The sequence below is a fragment of the Macrobrachium nipponense genome, chromosome 41 (assembly GCF_015104395.2).
Source record: "Macrobrachium nipponense isolate FS-2020 chromosome 41, ASM1510439v2, whole genome shotgun sequence".
Lineage (NCBI taxonomy): Eukaryota > Metazoa > Arthropoda > Malacostraca > Decapoda > Palaemonidae > Macrobrachium > Macrobrachium nipponense.
This window is the reverse complement of record NC_061102.1, coordinates 19989448-20013698: the sequence shown is the minus strand read 5'-3', so window position 1 is coordinate 20013698 and position 24251 is coordinate 19989448. Positions and strand designations below refer to the sequence as shown.

Here is a 24251-nt window from a genome sequence, read left to right as displayed (position 1 = left end):
AACAAAATGCACAATCTGCCTTGTTCTGTAAATTGACCTTTTTGGATTCCGTGTTGTACAAAAAGCTTTTTTGTAAATTTATTAACGATTTTATTCAAACCACTTTTAACAGACATGTAAAGAAATTGGAAGTTTTAGGTGTTTTTATTCCAAATTTTAATAACAGAAAACATTGTATTCATAATTTGTATGACTATGTCTTGTCTAAACGGGAGGAGTTTATTTTATCCTTCGGCCTAGATTTCTGTATTCCGTCTTATAGACCTAATTATGCTAAGTTCTATTTTCCTTTTGAGATTCTGTTCAAGAGACTCAAGTGTCTAAACGTTGTTAATGATTTGAGTAATTTACAGCATAAATTATCTAATACCCTACATGATGTGTATAAGAATTTGAAAGTTAAATGGTATCCTTTCTTTAAGAAGGATGATTTGATAATTCTGAAAAAACTGAAAGAGAATGACAATATCATTATATGTAAACCGGATAAAGGTAAGGTATAGTTATCCTTAACAAGCACGACTACAATAGAAAAGTTCTCAACATTCTAGCTGACACCACCAAATTCAAATTATTGGGAGATTTAAGTTTTTCTGAGATATTTAAACGAGAAGACAGAATCAATAGATTTCTTAGAAAATTAAAAAGTCTAAAAATCATTAATGAAACAACATATGATAACCTTTTTGTCACTGGTTCGTCTTTCGGTATCCTGTATGGTCTACCAAAAATACATAAAGAAGGTTTTCCCATTCGCCCTATAGTGTCATCCATTAAAAGTCCCAACTTTAACATCTCTAAATATGTGGCCAAAATGTTGTTGTCTGAATTTGCACATCCTGTTAACATAGTTAAAAATGGCTACGAATTTCAGGAATTAATTGTCAGACAAGATTCAGATCTTTACATGATAAGTCTTGACATTGAATCACTTTTTACAAACATACCAGTGGAAGAAACAATTGAGATTATTTTAGATAAAGTTTTTTAAATACCACATGCTTCCATGGATTTGATCGAATTTTATTCAAACAACTTTTAGAACTTGCAGTGCAAGATTCAGTTTTTACTTTTAATTCCAAACTGTACTCGCAGGTCGAGGGTTTGGCTATGGGGTCCCCGCTGGCCCGTATATTTGCAGATATTTTTATGGACTTTTTAGAATCAAAATTTTTAACAGAATGCCCTTCTAATTTTAAGCCACACTTTTATCGAAAGTATGTTGATGACACTTTTTTATTATTTAAATATAAGTGGCAAAGTGAAGCCTTCTTGGATTTTGTGAATAGCCAGCATCATAATATAAATTTTACTATGGAAACCGAGCATAATAACTGCTTATCATTTTTAGATCTAAAGATTGTTAAGGAAGATGATAGACTCAACACTACCATTTTTAGGAAGCAATCATTTTCGGGTTTGGGTAATAATTTTTATAGTTTTTGTTTTTTGAATTTTAAAATTAATGCCATCTCAACCCTGTTTTTAGAGCTATGAAATATACCTCAAATTGGAATTTATTTCACGAAGAAATTGAATTTTTAAATAGGCATTTTACTAACAATTCTTATCCAGTAAATGTTTTTTTTATAATGTATTAAATAGAATTTTAAATAATAATTTTTCTGAGCAAGTTCTTTCCTATGATGTTAAGAAGCTAGTTATGTACTGTACCATTCCTTTTACATATAAAAACAAATTAGGCGAGCGAATAAGGAAAATCATTGAAAGTGAAATAGGTTGTTTAAAATTAAACTTGATTCCTGTCAACCCATTAAAAATTGGCACATTTTTTACACACAGAAAAACTACCACCGTTCATGAGATCCGACGTCATTTATAAATTTAATTGTCCGGGTTGTCCTGGTATTTACGTCGGATCGACCAAACGGTTACTAAAAGTGAGATATTCCAGTCACTTAGGTGTTAGCTACAGAACAGGACAAAGGATAACAAACCCAGAATTATCCAATATCCGTAACCTCGCCAAAATATGTAAAATTAATATTGATAAAACACATTTCTCAATCATTGACAGCACTCCCAACAATTACTTAACGACACTTGAGTCATTATACATCAAACGACTGGTTCCTTCTCTAAATGCAAACGTGGCTGCTGCCACGTTGTATTTAGCATAACTGAGATCTGGGCCGAGCTGTGTTTTCAAATCATTCCCTTCTCTACTTGTACTTAGGGTACTTGTACTTGTCCTCTCATTATTTGTTTTAAATGTTTCTGTAAATTTTAATTAACACATTTCTTAAAGTTTTAGTCTATTGTTTGTTTTAAATGTTCTCTAAGGTATTTAATTAACTATTATCTTAATATTTTAGTCTTAATGTATTATTTTACTATTAATTAAGTTGTCACAATTTATAATTACAGGCTAAAGATGTATATATGTATATGTATATGTATATGTATATGTATATGTATGTGTATGTATGTGTGTAAATCTTCCATGAGACAGAGTTAAGCGACTTTTTTTCTTTCTTTCTTTTGCAGGGAAACCAGAAAATGTTAACTTTGTCTTTGCTTAGGAGCTGCTTTTGGAAGGCATACCACTAAAGTTGAATTCCTCATAGAAATTTCGTCTTTTTCTCTCATGACAATTCACCAATACCTTAATAAGGGAGACTGAAACGACTCTGACCCTGAGCGGCCAACTTTTCTAATATCGCGGTCGTTTAAAGGGGTGAGTGTAACACTGTAAGCATTCTTAATCTCCGCTACATAATTCACTGTTTACAGCTGCGTAGTCTGCACTGAACTTGGACAAATCATTTACTAAGCCATCGTTTATCGAAATATGAGACTGGATTTTAGAATGTATTTGATGGACAGGAAAAAAATCAGACCTGTTCTAGCAGGATGCTACACGTTAAAAACAAATGTGACGCAATGTCAATGAACCTGGAGAACGTCGATTGCGTTCGTTTCGTAACGTAAACCTACTAATTCTTAAATTTGTATATATTTTACAACAGATCACAAAGTTCAGGAGGTGCATCGAAAGCTAGGGCGAACGGAAAGCTAAAGTCACAAACGGAAAGATACACTCGTATACAGAATGAAAGAAGAAGAAAAATAATAAAAAAAGTAAACAAACAAAAGTGACGTAATGATTCCGAACACCCGCGAGTCAAGTGACCGCGAAGCGCGAACTGTTAAGTAAACAACGCGCGAATTTATGGTCTGAATAATTTATTGTCACTGTTAATGTTTACTATAAGCTTATAGGCTAATCAGACATCGGGTCAACAATTTCAAAGATGTGCGGTCGGACTAGCTGGTACGTAGGTTACGTGCTGTTTAACCTAAATGACTTTAGTCTTGAGTTTGCTGTGCTACCTAGCCTATACCTACCTACCTGCTAACTAGCTACTACTAGGTACTAGGCTCGTTACCATAGCCTACTACTAGGCTAGTACCTAGTAATAGACCTAGCTCAAAAATATTAGACACGGTTTTTTACTACAAATTTAGTAGCTAAACCTAGTAATCGTGTTTAGGGTTTAGATTCAACAAAGGCAGCAGGCATATTGTGGTCGCCTGTATTTTCCCACTAGGTTATCCATTATTTTGTGCATTTTAATTTTGGTACCTACCTAGTAATACTGGTAAGTACCAAGCACGGTTTTGTCATAGGGGCCCTGGGTCGGGGTATCCAGAGTAGGATATTGTAGGCCGAGCAAGAAACGAGCAGAATCTACCTAAAGTACATTTCCTAGATTGCCATGTCCTGACCTAACGAGACCTTACCCTACTAGACTCAGTTAAGGTGCTGTGCCCTGACCTGGTTTGGAGTGCTCCCCCCCCCACCCCCCACCACCACCACCAAATAGGGTATAACACGCATGGCCTGGATCAACTCAACGACGATCATAGTAGCATGCCACCCTCTGAAAAAGTAATTATAACGGTCGTCCTGACACCGGAGATGGGCATCAGTCGCGACTTGTGTTGGTGAAAAATGGAGCTAAAGACCTCTACTCCTTTCGAAGTATAGTAAGTATTTTTTTCCAAAGTTAGAAATTAAGGCCAAATTTTAAGATTTAAACAGAGGGTAGTGAAAACGGTGTCCACAGCAGTGCAAATCTCACCAAAACTCTTTCGAAAATTTTACTTAGCCTACGCTTCATTTTTTTTAGAAGATTGACGCCATCGCAATGTTTACCGGAGTCGCTTGTGTCAACAAACTTCCATTTCCTGTGATAAATCCGTACACCACTTGTACCCACAGATGCTGGGGCACTTTCATCACAACAATCTGAATACTGTCCCTTACCACGACGTTTTTAAGTAAACAACTGTTTTGGTAGAAGACGACGACGAAGCGTGCACTAGATAATTTTTTAAATAAATAGTAAAACATCAATATTTTACATATTTATGATGATTAATTTGAAAATATTCGTTATTGAAAAATAACTCGATTCTGACTCAAATTTAAGTAATTATTTTTCGGAATTAGAACGTTCTTTCAAGTCCTATATTATGACGTCACGACATCTTGACTTTCGTACCTATTTTAAATAATTGCTATACTCAACTTTCTTGCAGAAGAGTTTACCAGTTATTCATGCTGACTGTTATCAGCTATTCATGTAATTGTTATAATCGTAATGCGCATATATATCTTTATTATTTACTCTTTGGATATATGAAGATGTTTTACTGCCGGATTACCGCCGTAGTGTGACGCAATCGCTTTCGGTCCCAGGGCCTCTGTCTGTTTTTGCACCATAAGAAATTATGGGGCTGAATTTGCAATGACCAGAAAGTCGTTTTTAAAAGAGGAAAGTTTAGCATTGAGGGGCATATGTTTTGAATAGAGAAAAATACAAATTTATACAATAGCTAGCTTGTAAAAAATACTTGATTACAAAAAACTTGATTGACAACTAAGCAGCATACCTACTGTGGGTTTCAGAGACAGTGCAAGCACGTTTTTTGGCAATATTTCTGTAACGAACACTCGTATCAGAACGAGATTTTGCTATAGTGCATTACACCCAGTGCCGTAATTTATAAGGGTATCGTGAATCACTAATCGTAAAGAATAAAGACACTTGTCCTTGTACCAAGAGACAAAAACTTCATTATCAGAAATGGATACGAACACGCATGAAAAGCTCCACCTATCCTCTCCCCCCCCCTCCACCGCCACCCGTCCTTCTTCTTCCCCTTCGCCTTCCCTCTCTCTCTCTCTCTCTCTCTCTCTCTCTCTCTCTCTCTCTCTCTCTCTCTCTCTCTCTCTCTCTGTCTCTCTGTGTTGCCATTCGGTATGTGTTCACCTCCAAACTGGGTGTAAGACTATACACAAAACGTGGAAACTGGTGAAATTAGGCTATGTATTGGAAGTATATATACATAAATATTAAAGCAATTTTATAATTATTGCATTACTATGACAACTGGAATTCATGGAAACACTATAATAATGCATCGGCGTATGTGTGAAGCTCCATTAATGTGGCAACAATGATTTTGCCATTTTTAGCATGCAAACATTAAAGGTTACATTTATTTCTGGCATACAGTTATTAAAAAAATCAAAATACTAATATAAACTTAAATCAATGAAAAGTGCTAGGAAAAAAAAAAAATCATTATAATCCACTTATCTCTAGTCTGTTCCTTTATGGTTTTCGGTAGCCAGATGTACGACAAGGTTAGAAACATTTGATTGTATCTACTTTAGAAATATTTGTAATTTTTGGGGGTAATTTGGTTGCAAAAAAGGGATAATAGACATGAATTAAATTAACATTTTTAAATAACAAAGTAAAGTTGAACTAAATAACGAGTAAAGTAAACAATTTAGGGAAAAAAACTTTGCAGTGTCGTCGTCTGCTGTTCATAACTGTGTTTGTTTGTGGCGTGCGCCTCTTTTAGGAACCAGGAACAGCAACTTGGTTAAAGTGCAATGTGGAGTGAATTGAGACCAAAATGTGCATAATAACAATCAAATAAGCACTGTGGAGTTTCAGTTATGAGATGGCAGTAAGGATAAAAACCACCGATTACAAGGTAAAAATGAATTCAGTTCAAACCATGACCCCGGGAATAAAAAGTTTCATATTTTCAGTAATATAGGCAAGAAAATGTTGTTTTATTGTGCTGATTACAACTGCAATCTTGAGTAAGATCAATAAACGTTACATACATACGCTAACATTGTTCAAATGATTGCTGGGAAAGATATTTTCGTCACCGATCAAAACCTGTACATCCCACGGTAGCCGCCATATTGGATTTCAAAACTGCCATGAAAACATATTTACGAAGAGCGTCACATGCTTATTTTAGTTCGTATGGGGCTTTCATATATCACATTATGTTGACGAAACTTCAATCTTTTGAATGGTATGCTTGGAGTTGTATTTGTATTCTTGTTTCACCATTTAAATATCGAGTGAATAAGACCTGTCCACCGTGATAAGGGTTGGTAATCGCTGGTTTTTCCCCTTATCGTCAGTGGGCTAAGCTTCAATTCAGAAGTAGGTATTCCTGTCATTCTGCAAACTACCCAAATACATGAAAGCCTCTGAATCTGACCTTGCGTAGGATGCTGGACACTGAATCCCCCCATCCTAACCTGATCTAGGCCTATAGTACCATAAGTCTTAAAAGTGAAACAAATTCATCTCACTGTGACCTCCCACACTGGGTCCTGAACAAGAGGACCAACACTCTCTTCCTTAGCATTCTATAGAGCATATTTTTTACTCTGAGGTTGGGTGGTACACAGCTAAAAGGCACACACTTCTGACACATTCATCATCAGTCAATTTAGGGAGCTCTGATTAAAAATTCATGTAAACTTCACTGGGCCATCTTGATACTATTGGTTTACATGAATAATCCCTTTTAAAATCTGTGTACTCTGATATATTTTTATAGCTTATTTACAAAATTCCTTATGCTTCCCATTTACCATTATCAGATTAATGTATGTATATCTTAATCCTGTAACTCTTGTAGTATTACTACTTGTATACAGTGTAAAGGGTGATGAATGCTGGCTGCTAGAGCTGGGATGTGTGGTTGGTTAAAAAGTCCCCATGATAAATACTAAGTTAAGATTGTCAATTCTAAGTTTTTCACATATACCTAAGGTTTTCTTGTTGTGCTTTACAAATCAACAGTACTCTGTCAAGAGATGAATGGTGCCAAGCCTGTAGCAAGTTGACATTCAAGAATGGAAAGGGTCGTTACACTCCAGCAAATTGGACTGATCCTTCTGATGGTTCTGGTTATAGACAGTCTGCCAATGTGGCTCCATCATCTTATGTCCCCGTTCTTCTCAGGTAATGTATGCATAATTTTTGTCATTCAAATTATAAATTGCAATACACCCCCTGAACACCTGAACAAGCCCTGGTCACTTACCAGCCCGAACCATCATTTATTAAAAATTTACCAAATCTTTGGTTAAAATAAACGATCAGTGTTGCCAATCTCCTGGCAAACACCCTCGTTACCTAGTTACCAGCCCACCGGTGATAGCCCTGCCTCACAGGCCGGTCACACCTGCCCTCTCACGTCAATCACTTATCGTTCGCGGTGGAGTACAGATGTATCCACAGCGAACTCCTTTTTGGTCTTGCCCGGCCTTCATTTGCACCTTTGATTTGATTGATTTTGGTGACGAATTACGCATCCCTTTGGATTACGGTTGGATTGCTCTTAATACCTTGTCATCAGACATTGATTCTGCAAAGGAAGAAACAACACAAGCTACGACAACGACTACTGCATTCTCGGCCACGACATCACAGAAAACGACGAGCGGAAGTTCAACAACGTATCGTCTTTGCCAAGTTGCCAACAATGCAAGAAAAGGATGAGTACCCTATGACACGATAGTCATTCCTTATGCGTAAATTGTAGGCCTGTTCAATATAATGTAAAGACCAGATGTTTGGAATGTCAGGAGTGGTCTTTGGACCAGATGTTAGGGTATCTCAAACGTAGGAAAGGTCTCGTATCAAGAAGTAAGTGTAGGCAGGAAGAGACTAACGTAGATCAAGATAAAGACCTAGAGACAGTGCTCTTTAAGAGACTTGAGAGTAGGCTGACATCGAGTATGACATCTCTGTTACCGATTTTATGTCAAGATTAAGTGAGGATAGATCGAGCAATAGGGATACTGAAATTACTAATCGTTCTTTTCCAGCTCCCCTGCCTGTTCCAGAACCAGCCCTAACCGGTGCTGGGGGTTATGGGGATCCGCAAGCCCACAGGGCAGGATCCGCCGTCCCCCCTGGCGCGGAGCAGGCAGTGTTGGCAGCAGATTCCCCTTCCCTCGGTGTGTAAGTTCTCAGGATGATAAAAAACAAGTAGGGATAATATGCTACATAGTGTTTAGTTTAGGAAGAGAAGTGCAGGCTTCTTCGGGTCGGTTTTCTATTAAAAGTAGTAGTTTATAGAGGCACAGTGTCCTTAGAGCATCTTTAGGCTTTTTTCCTGCTTCGAGTTCCTTGCATCAGAAGCTTTTAGGCCATGGTTGGTCTTTCAGATATGCTCCTTCGTCTTTAAGGTTACTTTCCTCTACTTATACGATACGATAATTGTTAATATCAACTAATTCTCCGTTCAATGCATATTGACTTAAGATATTCAGTATGGAGAGAAATCGAATAAAATTAACTACGGTTAGCCTAGTGTTCACGATGATATATCGTATGCATATTCAGTAGCCTAGCCTAGCCTAGCCTAGCCTAAAAGTATTCGCTGTACAACATATCGGTAGTTATTTTTATATTGGCTACGCTGTAGGCTCAAGGCATTCTGACTTCGGATAATTCAGTACAGGTGTAATTGAAAACGAACGAGAATCCGATCTGAGGATAATTAATATGAATGTAATCGAACAGAATGAAGATCGGATTCTGTCCGACTAAAGCATTATTGTATTAGTCTATATCATCATATTAGCGTAGTATAAACACTAACTCGGCAGTCATTCACGCTGGAATCAGCGGATGACGAATACGGGTTTGCGTCGCCGTATCCATCTTATTCTCTCCTGATTGCCTAAAATGACTAACGTAACAAAACACTCACTTATGCCAAGTTTGTACAAACGTCTTGAAGGAGACGTGTGTTCAACTATGTTGACATTTAACATAGTCAATGAGGTATCTATCTTGGGGCATATAATCAGATGTCAGATATAAGGAATTCGTATGTATGACGTCTTCATACGTTTAACCGACTATTGCCGTCAGTAATTACATTGCGCTTATGTCAATTACGGTTACAAATTATTACCAGTCGTATTATCAAATTACAATGACAACTGAAATTAATATTAGGCCTAATAAAGTTAATTTAATTACCTTTAAATATTATTTTATTACTTTTCAATTAAATTACAATTACACTAGCTTGTCGTCAAACAGCACTATTGTAAGGAGGTGTGGCTTAGACAGACAAGGATGCCGGCTAGTCTGTTTTTGTTATTTTTGTGTTTTTTTCCTTGGCTCCAGATTCAACCATATCACTTGGTCTCGGCTAATGTTTTTGTCCCTAGTTAGCATATTAATGAATATCTGGATACTTAACTTATGGAACGAAGTCATACTGTTCGTCTTACGATGTAATTTAAGACCAAAATTTGACTGATACGTCTCATTGGAAGCTAGTTTTTCCCTCGGGTTAGATGGCGTTAAATTTAGGATTCCGTTCGTTTTTCACTCTTTTTCATAGGTATTACGAACCTTACACTGTATATACTTTATTAATCCTTTGTCTGTGTAAAAAACAACAGTAATGAGCTCTTTTATGCTATTAGTTTCTTTTACCACGGCTGCGTTTGAATTCATACTAAAGCTCGGGACTTCTGTCCAGGTTGCTGATGCACGTAATTTTGCCTTATTAGCTTCAGCTGCATTTATAACGTGAATACAGTAATTACCGTCGCACGCGAATGAATACAATAACGGATGTTGCTATCGGATTCGATTACTGTCACACGCTGATCAATACAATAAAGTGATGTTGTTATAGAAGTCGATCGCATTAACAAGAAGTTCTCGTTCGGTTGTTCATAGCTGTACGGAGTTATACGAGTATATTATCGTTAAGATAATACCCTTTTAACTTAGAAGAGGGTGCAATTTACGGAGGTGGAGATGTTAGACGATTGTAATTTCTCTCTCTCTCTCTCTCTCTCTCTCTCTCTCTCTCTCTCTCTCTCTCTCTCTCTCTCTCTCTCTCTCTCTCTCTCTCTCTCTCTCTCTCACTTCCCTGATTTTATATTCTCTCTTTATCCTAGACGATTGTATTTCTCTCTCTCTCTCTCTCTCTCTCTCTCTCTCTCTCTTTACTTTTCTGATTTCATATTCTCTCATCCTATTTTCCACGCTCTCCTAACACTGGACTCATTGTGCAACAGAGGTTTTTCTTCCTGTCACACCTTTTCAAACTTTGTCAATTTCCCTTCAGCGCTGACTGACCTCATAGGTCCCAATACTCGGCCTTTGGCCTAAATTCTATTTTTAAACTCAACAATCTTGCTGTCTGAGTTAGTATTAGAGTAGGGAGCGAATATTAGGAATATGTATAAGGTATTCATGATATGATATATCACGAGAGGATTTTAAGTATTAGGACAGATAGGAAAGAACATGTCTGGGTCTATCTGAGGGTATTCTTCCAAGTGCCAACCAGGCAGAGTACAGACAGGCAGGTACAACACTACAAGAGAGGACATCACTACGATCGACGACACCGTCGCAGACGCACCGATGGACATGGTTGTCTCCTCCGTACATGAGAGGCCTAAGGCCACATGGGAGGTCTTCAGTTTCCCCTCCATACATGAGAAGGCCGAGAGCCACATGGGAGTCTTCAGATTCCCTCCATACATGAGAGGCCGGGAGCCACATGGAGGTCTTCAGATTCCCTCCATACATGAGAGGCCGAGAGCCACATGGGAGGTCTTCAGTTTTTCCTCTACTCAGGTGAGGCACATAGCCAGCTGAGAGGAAACAGGTTTGTATCCCTCCCGCACTCAATGAGTTTTGACCTTAGGGTAGAGGTGCAGGGAGTTTTTCCCTCCACATATGGGAGGCCTAGAAGGCCACACATGGGAGATTAGTTTGGACGAGTGACAAATGAACTTGAGACTGACCCGCGTACTCAATTATATTGACTGACAACTGGTACAGTGGAGGGCCGAGTAGATTTGATTCCCCACCTCCAAATTAATGTTGTTAATCGGGCTTGTTCAGGTGTTCAGGGGGTGTATTGCAATATGAAGTTTTTATTGTAAAACTAATATTGTAATACCTACCTGAACACCTGAATGATTCCCACCCTCCTCCCCTCTCATACAGAGTTATTGAGTTATGATTGACGTGAGAGGGCAGGTGTGACCGGCCTGTGAGGCAGGGCTATCACCGGTGGGCTGGTAACTAGGTAACGAGGGTGTTTGCCAGGAGATTGGCAACACTGATCGTTTATTTTAACCAAAGATTTGGTAAATTTTTAATAAATGATGGTTCGGGCTGGTAAGTGACCAGGGCTTGTTCAGGTGTTCAGGTAGGTATTACAATATTAGTTTTACAATAAAAACTTCATTTTGATTTTGATGAACTAGTTCTTTCCCAAAAGAAAGTGTCTAGCACCAGTTTTCCTTGTACATACATTTAAATGTGAGATTAGTTAGCAATGCCGTTTTACCTAGTCCACTTTCTACCTGAATTCTCATCCTGTTTACAGTTGTGTCTGCCCTTTTTTTTTTTACCCCTAATAGGTATTCACCTTACTACTTCCATTTCAACTACTAATTAACTGCTCTTCTCATTATTTCATTACATTCTCTAAGATCTTCATACAGTACATATATGTAATTTTAAAAAATGGGGGTTATATACTACAGAACTTAATTCTTGTGAATATCTTTGACCTTGCCCCATCACCAGTGTCAGTCTCATTTAGTCATTATTTTCTTCATAATGTCAGCAAATATTTTATTGCAAAATTATTATCAGAATATATCAGTCATTTTATACTGCACATATATTCTTATTGAATGAACAAGCCAAGTCCCATGAACATGCATAGCAGACATCCACACTAGAATGCTGAAGTGAAAAGAACGGAATATACAGCAAAGAAGAAGACAGGGATATAAATATGTATACTTTAAATAACAGAGAATCCTTAATTTTTTAAAATTAAAAGTTCAAGTGAAGATGCAATGCATTACTGCCCTAAAACATTTCACATTGTACTTTGGTCATTTATTGTATTTGAATTTCAAGTCAGTGGCCCTTGTAGGCTTGTTCCATAGGAGTGGGTGTATCTTTTGAATAGTGATAATTATAGTTTTGGTATGTAACTCTCTATCACTGTGGTCATAGTAAGAATTAAGTGTTTATTTTTAATTTCCTTTACAGGAACAAGAGTGGTGTGAAACGTACCACAGAAGGCGAGGAGAAACCATCCTCACCATTTTCCATTGAACCTATGATCTGGGGACTAATACCACCTTTTTATCAAGTAATTAACATTTACTGGTTCTTTATGGTTTATATATGTAAATAGGTACCTTTAATTTTGCTGCCTGATATTAATTATAATTAGTAATTTTGATATTTTTTATTTTTGTTTCAATTATTTTCTTTTAGTTTTATTGTTGTACCTAAACCTGTCATTTTTAACTATTTACTATCCTTGATGAGAACAAGTAGATATCTCAACCTAAATTATAGGTTCTTGATAGCAATCCAGATGAAAAAGTATGTCATTCACTTATCATCTGTACATCCAAGCTCACAAGTCCCTCAAAGAGCAGAGATTGATAATTTTAATTATATGCCAGACTGAGCAGATTTTGATCCCCTGAATCAATTTGCTGTTTTGCATCTTTCCGCCCAAAATTTACACTTCCTTTTTTCGGTGATGGTATCATAGCTATCTACAATCTAGGATCTTTGGGTTTTAAACAGGTTCCTAGTTATAAAAAAATCTTGGATTGTTGGGTTTTAAAGTGTAAGGTACCATTTTCAGGTTGGTGTATATAGTTAGCATGGCTAAGTTAGCAGCTTGCTGGATGTTGTGCTTTGCTAATTGTCACAGAGCATAATTTTGCTTAGTAGATTTCATGTTTTCATTTTATTCTTGTCTCAGTTTAACTGCAGATTGCATAATCTGCTTTGCCTACTATTGTATAGTATGTATTCATGTTTTGTTCGCATTACTAAGAGTTGGTAGTTATGATCTGTGTTCCTGCTTCCTATCTTAATTATATTATTGCATAATTTACTTGTTAATACAGTATAATTAGGGGTCCAGCCTAGATACAGTGGTTCAGCTTATAAACATTGCCATTATTTTTATGTCTACCTTTTTGTGTAATACCTTCAAAGGTCTGGTTTGTAGACCAGATGTCAATTGTGTAAAGAAGGCTCTCAGTCCCAGTGGAAACAATAGACTACCAGGAAATGTGAGCTCAGGCAAGAGCCTATTTTACTCAGCTTCAGATCTGTTTCTAATTCCTGCTTCAGTTCCTGTGGCCTCGTAAGGCTCCAGGATGGGAAGGTTGAAGATTCCTTTTTACATTTTCATAGGCAGGTGGCCTTGAACTTTCATAAACTTTTGGGGACTCTGTCTGATGGATTAACTCTTCTATTTCAGCATATAGATCATTCTCCCTTGTTTAACTGTCTTAATAAATCCCCTTTTATGGAAGGTCAGTCATTCTTCACGATGAGCACAGAGTATGAGGTAGTATATGTAAAACCACATTTGTACAACCTTTGCAATACTATCTTAGGAATTATTCCCTTAGTCCCAAATGTTTGTATGCTTAGTGGTGCTCATAACCTCTTACTTCTTTGTCACATGTTTATTGTCAAAAGCTTGTTTACATCTAACAGTCTTGTTAAAATGTCTTTAGGATTTTTTATTCTTTTTTATTTTTAAGATGACAAAAAAATCTTAAGTTGTGTTAAATATTCATTGTTCCACACTGTAACCAATAGTGTATGCTTTGTATAACTATTAGTTTATTGATCTGAAATGGTCACACTTTCTTTTAAGGGATCCAATCCAGCCGGACATGGCTTCAAGACTAACAATTGCAGAATAGAAGGAATTGATACAAAGAATACCTACAAACCCTCGCTTCACAATGGCCAGCGGTAGGTTATGGCAGTTTACCATACTGGCCATTCAAGGCTTCTGTGAGCCCCTATGTTATGGATCTTTGGTAATTTAAAAATTTTTAGATATGATCATGGATCTGAAATAAATTTCTTACTTTCAGAATACTATATGCACTTGTGCATTCTTTCATGGAATTGTGAGTTTTGAAGTAATTTCCTTTACTAGGAGCTATTATTATGCTCTTCAGTATTATGGTTTCAAACATAAAACTAAAGTATCACAAATGACTTAATTTTCTGTCCTTCATGGTGCAACTCACACTTTCTCTTAATTTTGGGAGATGCACTGACAATTTTATATATCAGGAAAGTAATAGGACATCTCCAGTTTCAAATCCTACAGAACACTTTCAACAGACTGAGGCATTGCTTCTGATTTTTTCAAAAACTAAAAAATCCTGGGACCCTATACCCAACAGCAGAGTTAAGAATCCTTTTTCCATACTCAAAAGACCAACCTTGACTTCAGCAGTCTTAACTTATAATGCTAAAGAAGCTCTGGGCTTAGGGCCAATGCAGCAGTTTTGTGTGTGTGTGTGTGCAGCAGTTTTTAGTGTGTGTGTGTGTACTAAGAGTATGTAACAATTTTGGATCATCATGCTGCTTAACATGTCAAAGATAATGTAAGTAGTGTAGATCTAATCTTAGGAATAACTGTTAGGTTAAATGTTTGTCATTTCATCTCATGAGAATGTATTCTTTATTTTTCTGAATATTTCAGGTGTGTCGTGCTCTCGGATGGTTTTTATGAATGGGAAACAACAAAACAGTCAAAGACAAAACAGCCATATTTCATCTACGTTCCACAAGAAGAAGGAGTAAGCACTATAGTACTTCCATTTTGTATTATATAAGAAACAATATGAAGATGCTGAGATGCTGTAAAGCAGCCAAAACTGCTATCAATGACTAGATCAAATATATATAGTCCTGGGTAGTGATTTGTTGCCTCTAAAACTCATCATCTTTAGTAATTAGCATGCATGGTGGAATAATAAATCTGATTATAACAAATTGAAACATTTAATGAACTGTTGTGGTGTTCTTCATTCCTCTCTGAAGCCCTTCAAATCTCTGAATTTATGTTGAGCCTTATGTATGCTGTTCTGTACTTTGTCATTAAATGTCATTCTTTTTCTGTTTCTTCACTAAGTGGTTTCATCAGCTTGTGAGTTTTGTAGTACTTCCATCTAATTTTATTTGTATTTGTCTTGTAGTATGTTTTTGTGCCTGCTATTTCATATATATGCCTGTTGTCTCTTGTATGTAGTTTTTCTAACTGTCACATTGTGTCTATTCTTCACTTGATAGAAAATACTGTGTATTACAGGTAGAAATATGGAATCGAAAGTCATGGGAAAGTGATGACTTATGGACTGAAGAAGAGGGCTGGAAAGGGCCTAAAACTCTGAAGATGGCAGGTCTTTATTCTGAGTGGACTTCAACAGAAGTAAGTTGTTAATAAAATACTCTGTCAAATTAACTGTAAATGTAGTTGTCTTTATGTACCCAAATAGTGCTTGCCTTTTGAGAGGCAATGGAGCATCAATATTGTTACCCATGTTGGGGAACTTTTACAATATTTTTTAGCATAATTTTGTTTTTACCCTAGGGCAAAATTTAGTTTTTCCTTTTCTTGGTTTAGATTAAATGTTTAGATTTATTTTTATGCAAAGCTATTTCTATATTATTTTGTTATTCTCATTTTTTTTTTATAAAACAAGTGAATTTACACTATTTTAGGGGTAAGATCATTAAGTTTACCACTTTAACATTAAATGTATTTGTTGATGCTCTATATCTCTGTGTATTTATTGCACATATACAACAACACATCACTATACTGTAGTTGTCTTAAAATTTGATACAATAAATTTTAAATTATTTATATTAATTTGTGAAAGCATGAATTTGCTGATAATTTTATTTCAACAGGGAATAAGAACCAGAAGTTTTTCCGTCATTACTATGGAGTCAGGGAAGGAATTCTCCAAGCTTCATCACAGGATTCCTGCCATCCTAGAAACAGATGAACAAGTGGAAGTAGGTCTTATTGTGCATCATGCTTTTGTACTTTCCAATGTAGAAAATTCATGAAAGCTTGATTATAGAAATTTTAGGTAAAGTGTAGATTAGACAGGCTTATTTCTGCAATGAAGTCTATTCTAGCAACAAAGTGCAATTGCTTTTCATTCCATGTTAAAATGAAGAAGTCAATTTTTTATTAAAAGCAAAACAATGTAGTACAACACCATGCTTGCTTTGCAAACATTAACTGCTAAAAGCAGAGATACACTGAAAATTTGATCAAATGCTAATTACAGTATATTGGTTATTAGTTCATGGCAATTAGTTAAATGGGACATTGTTTTCAAGTTGCTAATAGTTTTCTTTTAGCCTTACATAAATCTTTATTTTAGTATACACCCAATTTTTTTTTGTAATTGTCTGTAGTTATTGTATTTTTTTTTTTAAATACCTTGCATATTTCAGGAGTGGCTTGATTCAGGTACATTTGGATACAAGGAAGCCTTGCAGAAATTAAACAACAATCCATCTTTGGCATGGCACCCTGTCTCAAGTAATGTCAACTACAGCAGAAACCAAGATATGAATTTAAATTACCCTGTTGACATAAATAAGTTAGTAAAATGCAGACCTAATGTACATTCTTCTAAAAGTAATTTTTTTTTAACTGATAATATAAATGTTGGATACACTGACAAAAAACAGTGAAGATAGTTTTTTTCCAGTGAGTACAGAATTACTTGAAAAGTCAAGAATCTAGGAATTATGACCAATGAGATAACATGTGCTGGTTACAAATTTTGAATGGATTGATGGTCACATGTATGACTTCTGAATGTGTCTGATTTTTCAGGAAGCCCGAAACTGGAAGCAGTAAGTTCATGAGTCAGTGGCTTAGTAAAGGGTCGTCATCTCCCAAAAAAATGAAGGACAAGCCACAGGGGCCTCCTCCAAAAAAGGAGAATACTCTGGACAAATGGTTCAAGAGAGAAAAGGAAGTGACAAAGGATGAAGATGAGGCAGATTAATTGTCTAAGTTTCAAGTATATTTTCTCTCATCATCTGTAGAACTATACCAGGGTAAATTGAATTCATAAGATTTGATACTTCTGTCATTCCTTAAATTACAATTATTATTTAGATTTGAGTTTTTATTGTCTACATTTGTTGAGTTTTAGGCCAAACATTTTCTATTATGCCACTCCAATTATTGATTACAGTCAGTTGTGTTGTAAATAAAATTTATTTTCCTTTAGTGTTGTCATGACTTTGCTACCTAGTTATGGATTTTTAAGCCTTTATAATTCCCGTATACTTTCCATATTTATTAAGCTTTCTTATCCAGAGTTGATTGATACCAAAAAGTACTTTTCCTTTGTTTCATAACAAATTCACTTCTCTGTTATAGCCTACATCCTGCTTAAAGCATATTACATATGAACAGCACATGAGCAGTGCTATAGGGTCTTTGCAGTGTCCTTTTGGTCTCTTTCCACCTAGCTGTCTAGCCTCTCCAACTTGACTATGCTCTTAATATTAACCCACCTTTGTTTAGACCAAATTGTTTGGGCAAGTTTCATGAGAGATAAGAAATGAAAGTCACTAGTATCAGACAAAAAGTCTGGACCTAGAAGCAAAAATTTATTGGATTAACCATCTAAAACAATATGACCACAGAAAGCTTAGCACAAGGTACTGCATATTGAAGCCTCCAAGGTCTAGTAGGTATATTTTAGGAACCTGGAATTTTCTTCCCTTCTTTTTCTCAACATATTGTGAGAATGCTTCCAATGATTATCTAATACGCTGTATCAGGGTATTCTCCCAGGGTCTGAGAAACAGCAATGCAAAAACTTTTAAGCAGAAAATTCATATGAGACCAACGTTTAAACTCAAATTTTGACAAATAAGTCAAGTCCCCTCATTACTTGCTTTAAAATATATTTAAAGTAGTAAGTGTGCTTGTAGGTTTTCTATGACTATAAGAGATATTTTTTTATTCTTTTCTTAAAAATAAACATGATTTTATTTGGACATAATTTGGCTAATGCAATTTACACATGAATTATTATTACATTGGGAATTTCCCACAGGACAATCAACACTTGTGTGAGAATGATGGCAGATGTAGGCAAAGTGGTGAGATAAGACCCATTCTTCTATCCTAATGAACAAGCAATGCCTGTATGAGAATGATGACAGATGTTGGCAAATGTAGTGAAATAAGAGCCATTCTTCTATCCTAATGAATACTGAAAAAATACAATCTGCATTGTCAAAGTTCTTGCAATTTTGCTCTCCATCACATCATCACTAATAGATATGCAATGCACAAAAGCATCTACCACTTTGAAACAACACTTTTCCACTTTTCTATGTCTTCTTGTTTTCCAGTGTAAAAATTGGAAGGGAAACACCAAGTGATAAAGTTAGAGGAGAATCATTTGTAACAAAGATCTGATCATCTTTTTGGCATCAGTAGTATAGACTTGCTTTCTTAAACAATATGGAAAAAAATTATAAATAAAGCCACGAATATGTCTATATGTTACACGTAGCCCAAGTGACATGTTTGCAAAGTGTAACAAAGCTAAACCACAACTCGAGCAACCGAAGTTGTGTTTATAATCAAGGCTTTTACTGAAAATAGAATAGAATATAGATTTTATGTCAAAAGCCAAGCTCTGTAACCTATAAGGTCATTTGGCACTGAAACAAAAACTGATAGTAGAAATATCTGAAAAGTGTAACGGGAGGAATGCCTTGCGGTTGCACCATTAATCAATTGTTATGATAAGATAGAAGAAAGAGAATAAGAACAGAAGTAAAGTAAAATCAATGAAAGGAGTTGCAGCTAGGGGCCGAACAGACACTGCAAAGTACCTTAAGTAATGCCTACAGTGCACCGCTTGAGATGCACTGACGGCATTAACCCCATATGGGAAACTATTACCGAGTCCCGAAAGGATTTGAAACAGATCTTTCACTTTCATCAAGTTTCAATTAACCAAGAAAAGGAAAGTAGCAGATCAATGCAAAGTCCTAGTGCTATGTAATAACACATTCTGTAGCTATTGGTGGATGTTCCAAGTATGACAAGACATGCAAACTTTTCATCTTATAGACTCATGTATATATAATATATATATATATATATATATATATATATATATATATATATGTGTATATATATATATATATATATATATATATATATATATATCCCATTGAGTCCCGAACAGAAACTATTGAAGATAATCGATTGACCTTCACTGAGCACATTCATACAGGCATAAGGCCTTAGTAGAAAATTACTTTTTCGATTTGATTTGCACCCTTAAGTGTATCAGTACGTACAGTAAGCTGGACATCAGGTCTCTTAGCTATCAAAATATTATTGAACATACATTGATTATTTGAAAAGGAAACAACAGAAACTGCTTGCAAATTTATTATGAGAAGAACAAATAAACTAAACCATTATTTTTGAGAAGGAAATAATTCAAAATATCAACGAGAAAATTAATTACAGTATTCATACAAAGGGTAAGCAAATTACCAAATTAAGGAAATCTGTTGAAACCTTACTCAGTGGCAAACATTCACCACAAAAATACTTCACAAGAGGATCATACAATTCTACATTTCTCCATCAATTATGATTACTGATTCGTTTGAACTCTTGAGTTTGATTACTGGAGAGAACGAATTCAGGAAAATATAAACCTGAAAAATATATTGAATACAATTAGGAATGTATCAAACATTCATAATATAGAACAAGAAAACATGCTGAAACACTACTAAGGGGAGTGAAATGCAATGAAACAATTTCTTCCTGAAGTTAAGCACAAAAATACTTCACAGGAGGAACACATAATTCTACATTTTTCCATACACCCAGGATTTCTGCACCTTTTGAACTCTGAGTTGGGTGGAAGTGCAAGTGGCATGTGCTTGGCTTCATTGGTTCTGAATTTTCTTGCTGGGGAGTGGCTGTGACCTCTGGCGTTTTTTTCCACTGGCATCTCAGCTGAACAATTTGGTTCATCCTCTTCATCATGATTATCACTTGGGCCCTGCTGTTGACCTGCATTTGACCAAAGGGCACCATCAATTAACTGAATAGCTAGTGACATTTTAAAAATCTAGATACTTCTTAAGTTCACCACAGCTGACTTTGTATTCCATCCAGGCATTACTTGTTGCTACATCAAGAAAGTGTAGAATGCAGCGGACTGTCCCACTTATTTGTCTTAAGAAGAACTCCTATAGTAAGATAATATCTGATCATGAACATCAACTCCTCCCATATCAACATTATACTCCCTAACTGCTGCAGGTCTGTTCACCTTTTATGTGCTTATTTTCCTTTTTAGACCACCTCTTGCATTCATCTTGAGGTTCAGTTGAATGGATAGTAGAAGCCATGAGAACTACTTTCTTATCGTGCCACTGTGTTATGGCATAGGCACCATCAGATCTCACTGGTTGTAGGTAGCTCCTCTACCTAGTTTTGCCATCTCTTTCTCAGACTTGAGTTTTGGCAACCCTTAGGAAGCATGTTCTTTTTTTATAGTACCTGTACCATGTAAGTTATGCTTGATCAGCTCTAAAAGTAAGGCTGGAGATGTGAAATATCTATCAAAGTACATGATAGTTCCAGGATCAACGCTTCTGACAACCTCAGAACAGCAGCTTCTCCAATACCAACGTTCCTGTCTGGCAACACACCATGTTCCCTAACGATTTCAGTGAGAGGTTCTTTACCTGTAAATATCTCAAAATCTAAAACAGTGCATTAGGAGAAGCTAAAACAAAGCATTTCAAACCATCTGGATTAGGCTTACTGGCACATGCTGTCTCAGACTACACTTACCCGAAAAGGTATCATGGACTCATCTACGCTTACTTTACCTGGTCTAGGTAACTCTAAACATCTTTGAGCTGAACACTGTCCAAAATTGGCCTTATCTTCCATAATCTATCACACTTTCTTGAAGCTACTGTAATCATATTGTCATCAACAACTTTCGCAGATTGCTTCTAATTTTGAAGTACCTATCTCTGGTCATATTTCTACAAATTAAATCTATTCTAGTATACCTCTCCCAATACATTCTAATTCTAGGCATCCCTATTACAGACATCACAAAATTTATCCCTATAAAAACTGACATTTCCTTTTTGGTCACACCTAGAGATATACCATTTTCAGCAACATAACGTTGATTTGTAGCATTAGTTATTTTTATCAAAAAATCTTCATTTATGTAGGCTTCAAAATAATCAATTGGCCTAAGCTGAGCTGTAGTGACTGCATCCTCAGGAACTTGTGGATGTTGTCCAAGCTGTCCTTTAAAATGATGGGTCCACTTTGAAATACATTTGTCTGGTATGACCAGATGACGAGCTAACTTGTTGCTCATCCTCCTCCTCCTCTTCTACCTCACTTTCAGAAGATGTGTCATCTTCATATCTTGATGTCCCTCGCTCAGCAGGTGTCCACTCCTCGTCCTCATCATCACTTATGTCACTGACATCAAAATCGAGATCAGGAGCATCATCTTCCTGCGTACCTGTGAAGATTCAATGCGCTTAAAAAAAATTAAAAAGTGAATTTTTTTTTTTTTTTTTTTTTTTTGTTTTTTTTTTTTTGAGAGAGAGAGAGAGAGGGAGAGAGAGAGATAAGAGAGAGAGAGAGGAGAAGAGAGAGCGAGAGAGAGAGAGAGAGAGAGGCTGAGGAGGAGGAGGAGGAGAGAGTGGAGCTGGAATATGAGATAAATAATAACAACAATATTATTATATATTACGACAGTCTTTAACCATGACTTGCGTTCATAGAGAAGATACCTTACAATATTAAAGCCTAATTAAAAACCACATTAAAATTGTGCATATAATGGGCATTGAGACCTGAAGTGCAGATTACTGACAAGCCTGCCGAGTCTGGACTCGAAAAGCTCTGTTTCAGTTCTTAATATATATATTTTTTAACACGATTATCACTTCACTTGACTAATGATAACGTCTTTTAGTCAAGGCACTGTTAATCTGCCGAAAAAATCATCTTCTATCATGATAAAGCTGGAATTTTAGAAAAAAATAGCTTTAAAACATACATGTACAGTCCCAATGTCCACGATACTGCACAAGCCACTTTACCAAACATTTCAAGAATACGTTTTAAGAGATTCAACTCAACTAAGCTTTAAATTATCTCTATAACTCCTTCAGATATGCTCTACAAGACACTAGTGATTATGTCTATTATACAAATTAAACCAGTGGAATTTTACTTACAAGATGTAGGAAGAGAAATTTTTTTCTGATTATCGTTCATCCTCTCGTCTGCTGGAGTGCGACGTAGTTGTTGGGGCCGACCAAGGATGATCAAATCACAGGAACAGGGAGTCTGGATCGCCGTAAACTCATCAAGCGCGCGAAATTTAAATGGCCAGAGGACCGCACTGGACCTTTAAAGTTAGTACAGATGCGTGGACAAGGGGTCTCAATGGGATATATATATATATATATATATATATATATATATATATATATATATATATATATATAAAACATGTATATCTTATGTATGAAGCTGATGGTCAAACTGTGTATGTATATGTTCGCTATAGACGGCGAAACTACGAACAAAAGTCAAACCATATATGTAGATTTTTATAGGGAATGGTTTTAACCCAGGTGCCGTTAAGATATGCATATCCGGCCATGCTAACTTCTTTATTATTCACAGAAAAATAAGAAACCACAATTCTGATTGAACTTTTCACGCGGATTAAAAATATGATCTTACTTTTCTTCCATGGTGAAAAATAACTATGACATTAGGGGATGATTTTTAACTGGGTGGTGTTTTGATCCAAATATCTGGCCATGCTATACTTCTTTAATATTGTTCATATAGAGCTTTTAACGAGGATTCCAAATATGCTCTTACTTTTCTTCTACAATGAAAAATAACGATGGTATTACGGTTTAAACAATGCCGGCCTACAGTTGTCCGCCGCCTCTGCCAATATAAACGAATTCCAGGATCAAATGTTTGCAGACAAAATTTATATAAATTAGCTGAATCATAACCTGGTTAGCTCGAACAAAGCAAAAATCAAATGCATCACGATAAAATCAGTCTCGTACTTTCTAAATTTTGTAGAATTTCAGGATGAATAATGCCCGACTCACATTAGCGATTCAAGTCCGCGCATGTCGTATGGCTGGTTTTGGCGATTATAGCCATCAGTCAGTCATTGGACGAAAAAAAAAAAAAAATCTGTCAGCAGCTGGGTCACACATTGCGAGATAAGGTGGCGCACGTCGTGACCGCTAAATTACGATGCCATTACAATGAAATTATTACCAAATTGTCATTGTTTGTTTGTTTGGTGCCTTTACGTTGCATGGAACCAGTGTTTATTCAGCAACGGGACCAACGGCTTTACGTGACTTTCGAACCACGTCGCGAGTGAACTTTATCACCAGAAACACACATCTCTGACGCCTCAATGGAATGCCCGAGATTCGAACTCGCGGCCACCGAGGTGGCAGGCCAACATCAAGCCGACCTTGCCACTGAGGCACAACTGTCATGAATCATATCCGCGTTGTTGAGTTTGGCAATGTGCACCATCTGATGGCGGTCTTGAATCGCCAGTGTAAGTTGGGCATAAGTTTTCATCTTGATTTATTGTCCACTGCTGATTACTCTCTTGAAGTTTTTTTCTTCAAGTTTTATTTATTTTCAATTGTTTTCTGCAATTGCAATTACTAATATTTAGTCCATTTACAGAATTTACTGTTCTCTGGCAAGCAAAACAATAAGCTACCAATATTCCCTGACAAATAAAAACTTCGAAAACTGAGGACTAACCTTACTGAAAGGGCAGGTGCGCGAGAGCTCATGGAGGACCGGCTAAGTAAGGACCCTGAAAAAATGAAGCACTCACATTAACTTAGGAACGAGTGAAATATATATATAATATATTTATATATATATATATATATATATATATATAT

The 24251-nt window shown here is 36.2% G+C and overlaps 1 protein-coding gene and 1 long non-coding RNA gene across 2 annotated transcripts in view; one reads left to right on the top strand and one right to left on the bottom strand.

Moving 5' to 3' along the window:
- LOC135212572 (uncharacterized) overlaps window positions 1-24251 on the bottom strand; it is a 157449-nt gene that overhangs the window by 123003 nt on the left and 10195 nt on the right. The window contains exon 2 of the long non-coding RNA XR_010313931.1: window positions 24106-24160. This is a non-coding gene — a long non-coding RNA (uncharacterized LOC135212572). The remainder of the gene's footprint in view (window positions 1-24105; window positions 24161-24251) is intronic.
- LOC135212568 (abasic site processing protein HMCES-like) lies at window positions 3100-17468 on the top strand. Its single transcript, XM_064246110.1, has 9 exons — window positions 3100-3295; window positions 7155-7316; window positions 12417-12519; window positions 14062-14162; window positions 14908-15004; window positions 15517-15636; window positions 16122-16229; window positions 16680-16828; window positions 17068-17468. The coding sequence occupies exons 1-9, from the start codon at window positions 3276-3278 to the stop codon at window positions 17240-17242; spliced, it is 1035 nt and encodes a 344-aa protein (XP_064102180.1). The 5' UTR covers window positions 3100-3275; the 3' UTR covers window positions 17243-17468.

What these genes read in the sequence shown, in the direction of transcription:
- LOC135212568 (XM_064246110.1), top strand. Translation starts at nt 3,276, where the DNA reads ATGTGCGGTCGGACTAGCTG. An exon ending in CTGAGTGGACTTCAACAGAA is followed by an intron (nt 15,637 to 16,121) that starts GTAAGTTGTTAA and finishes TTATTTCAACAG; the next exon opens with GGAATAAGAACCAGAAGTTT. An exon ending in TACCCTGTTGACATAAATAA is followed by an intron (nt 16,829 to 17,067) that starts GTTAGTAAAATG and finishes CTGATTTTTCAG; the next exon opens with GAAGCCCGAAACTGGAAGCA.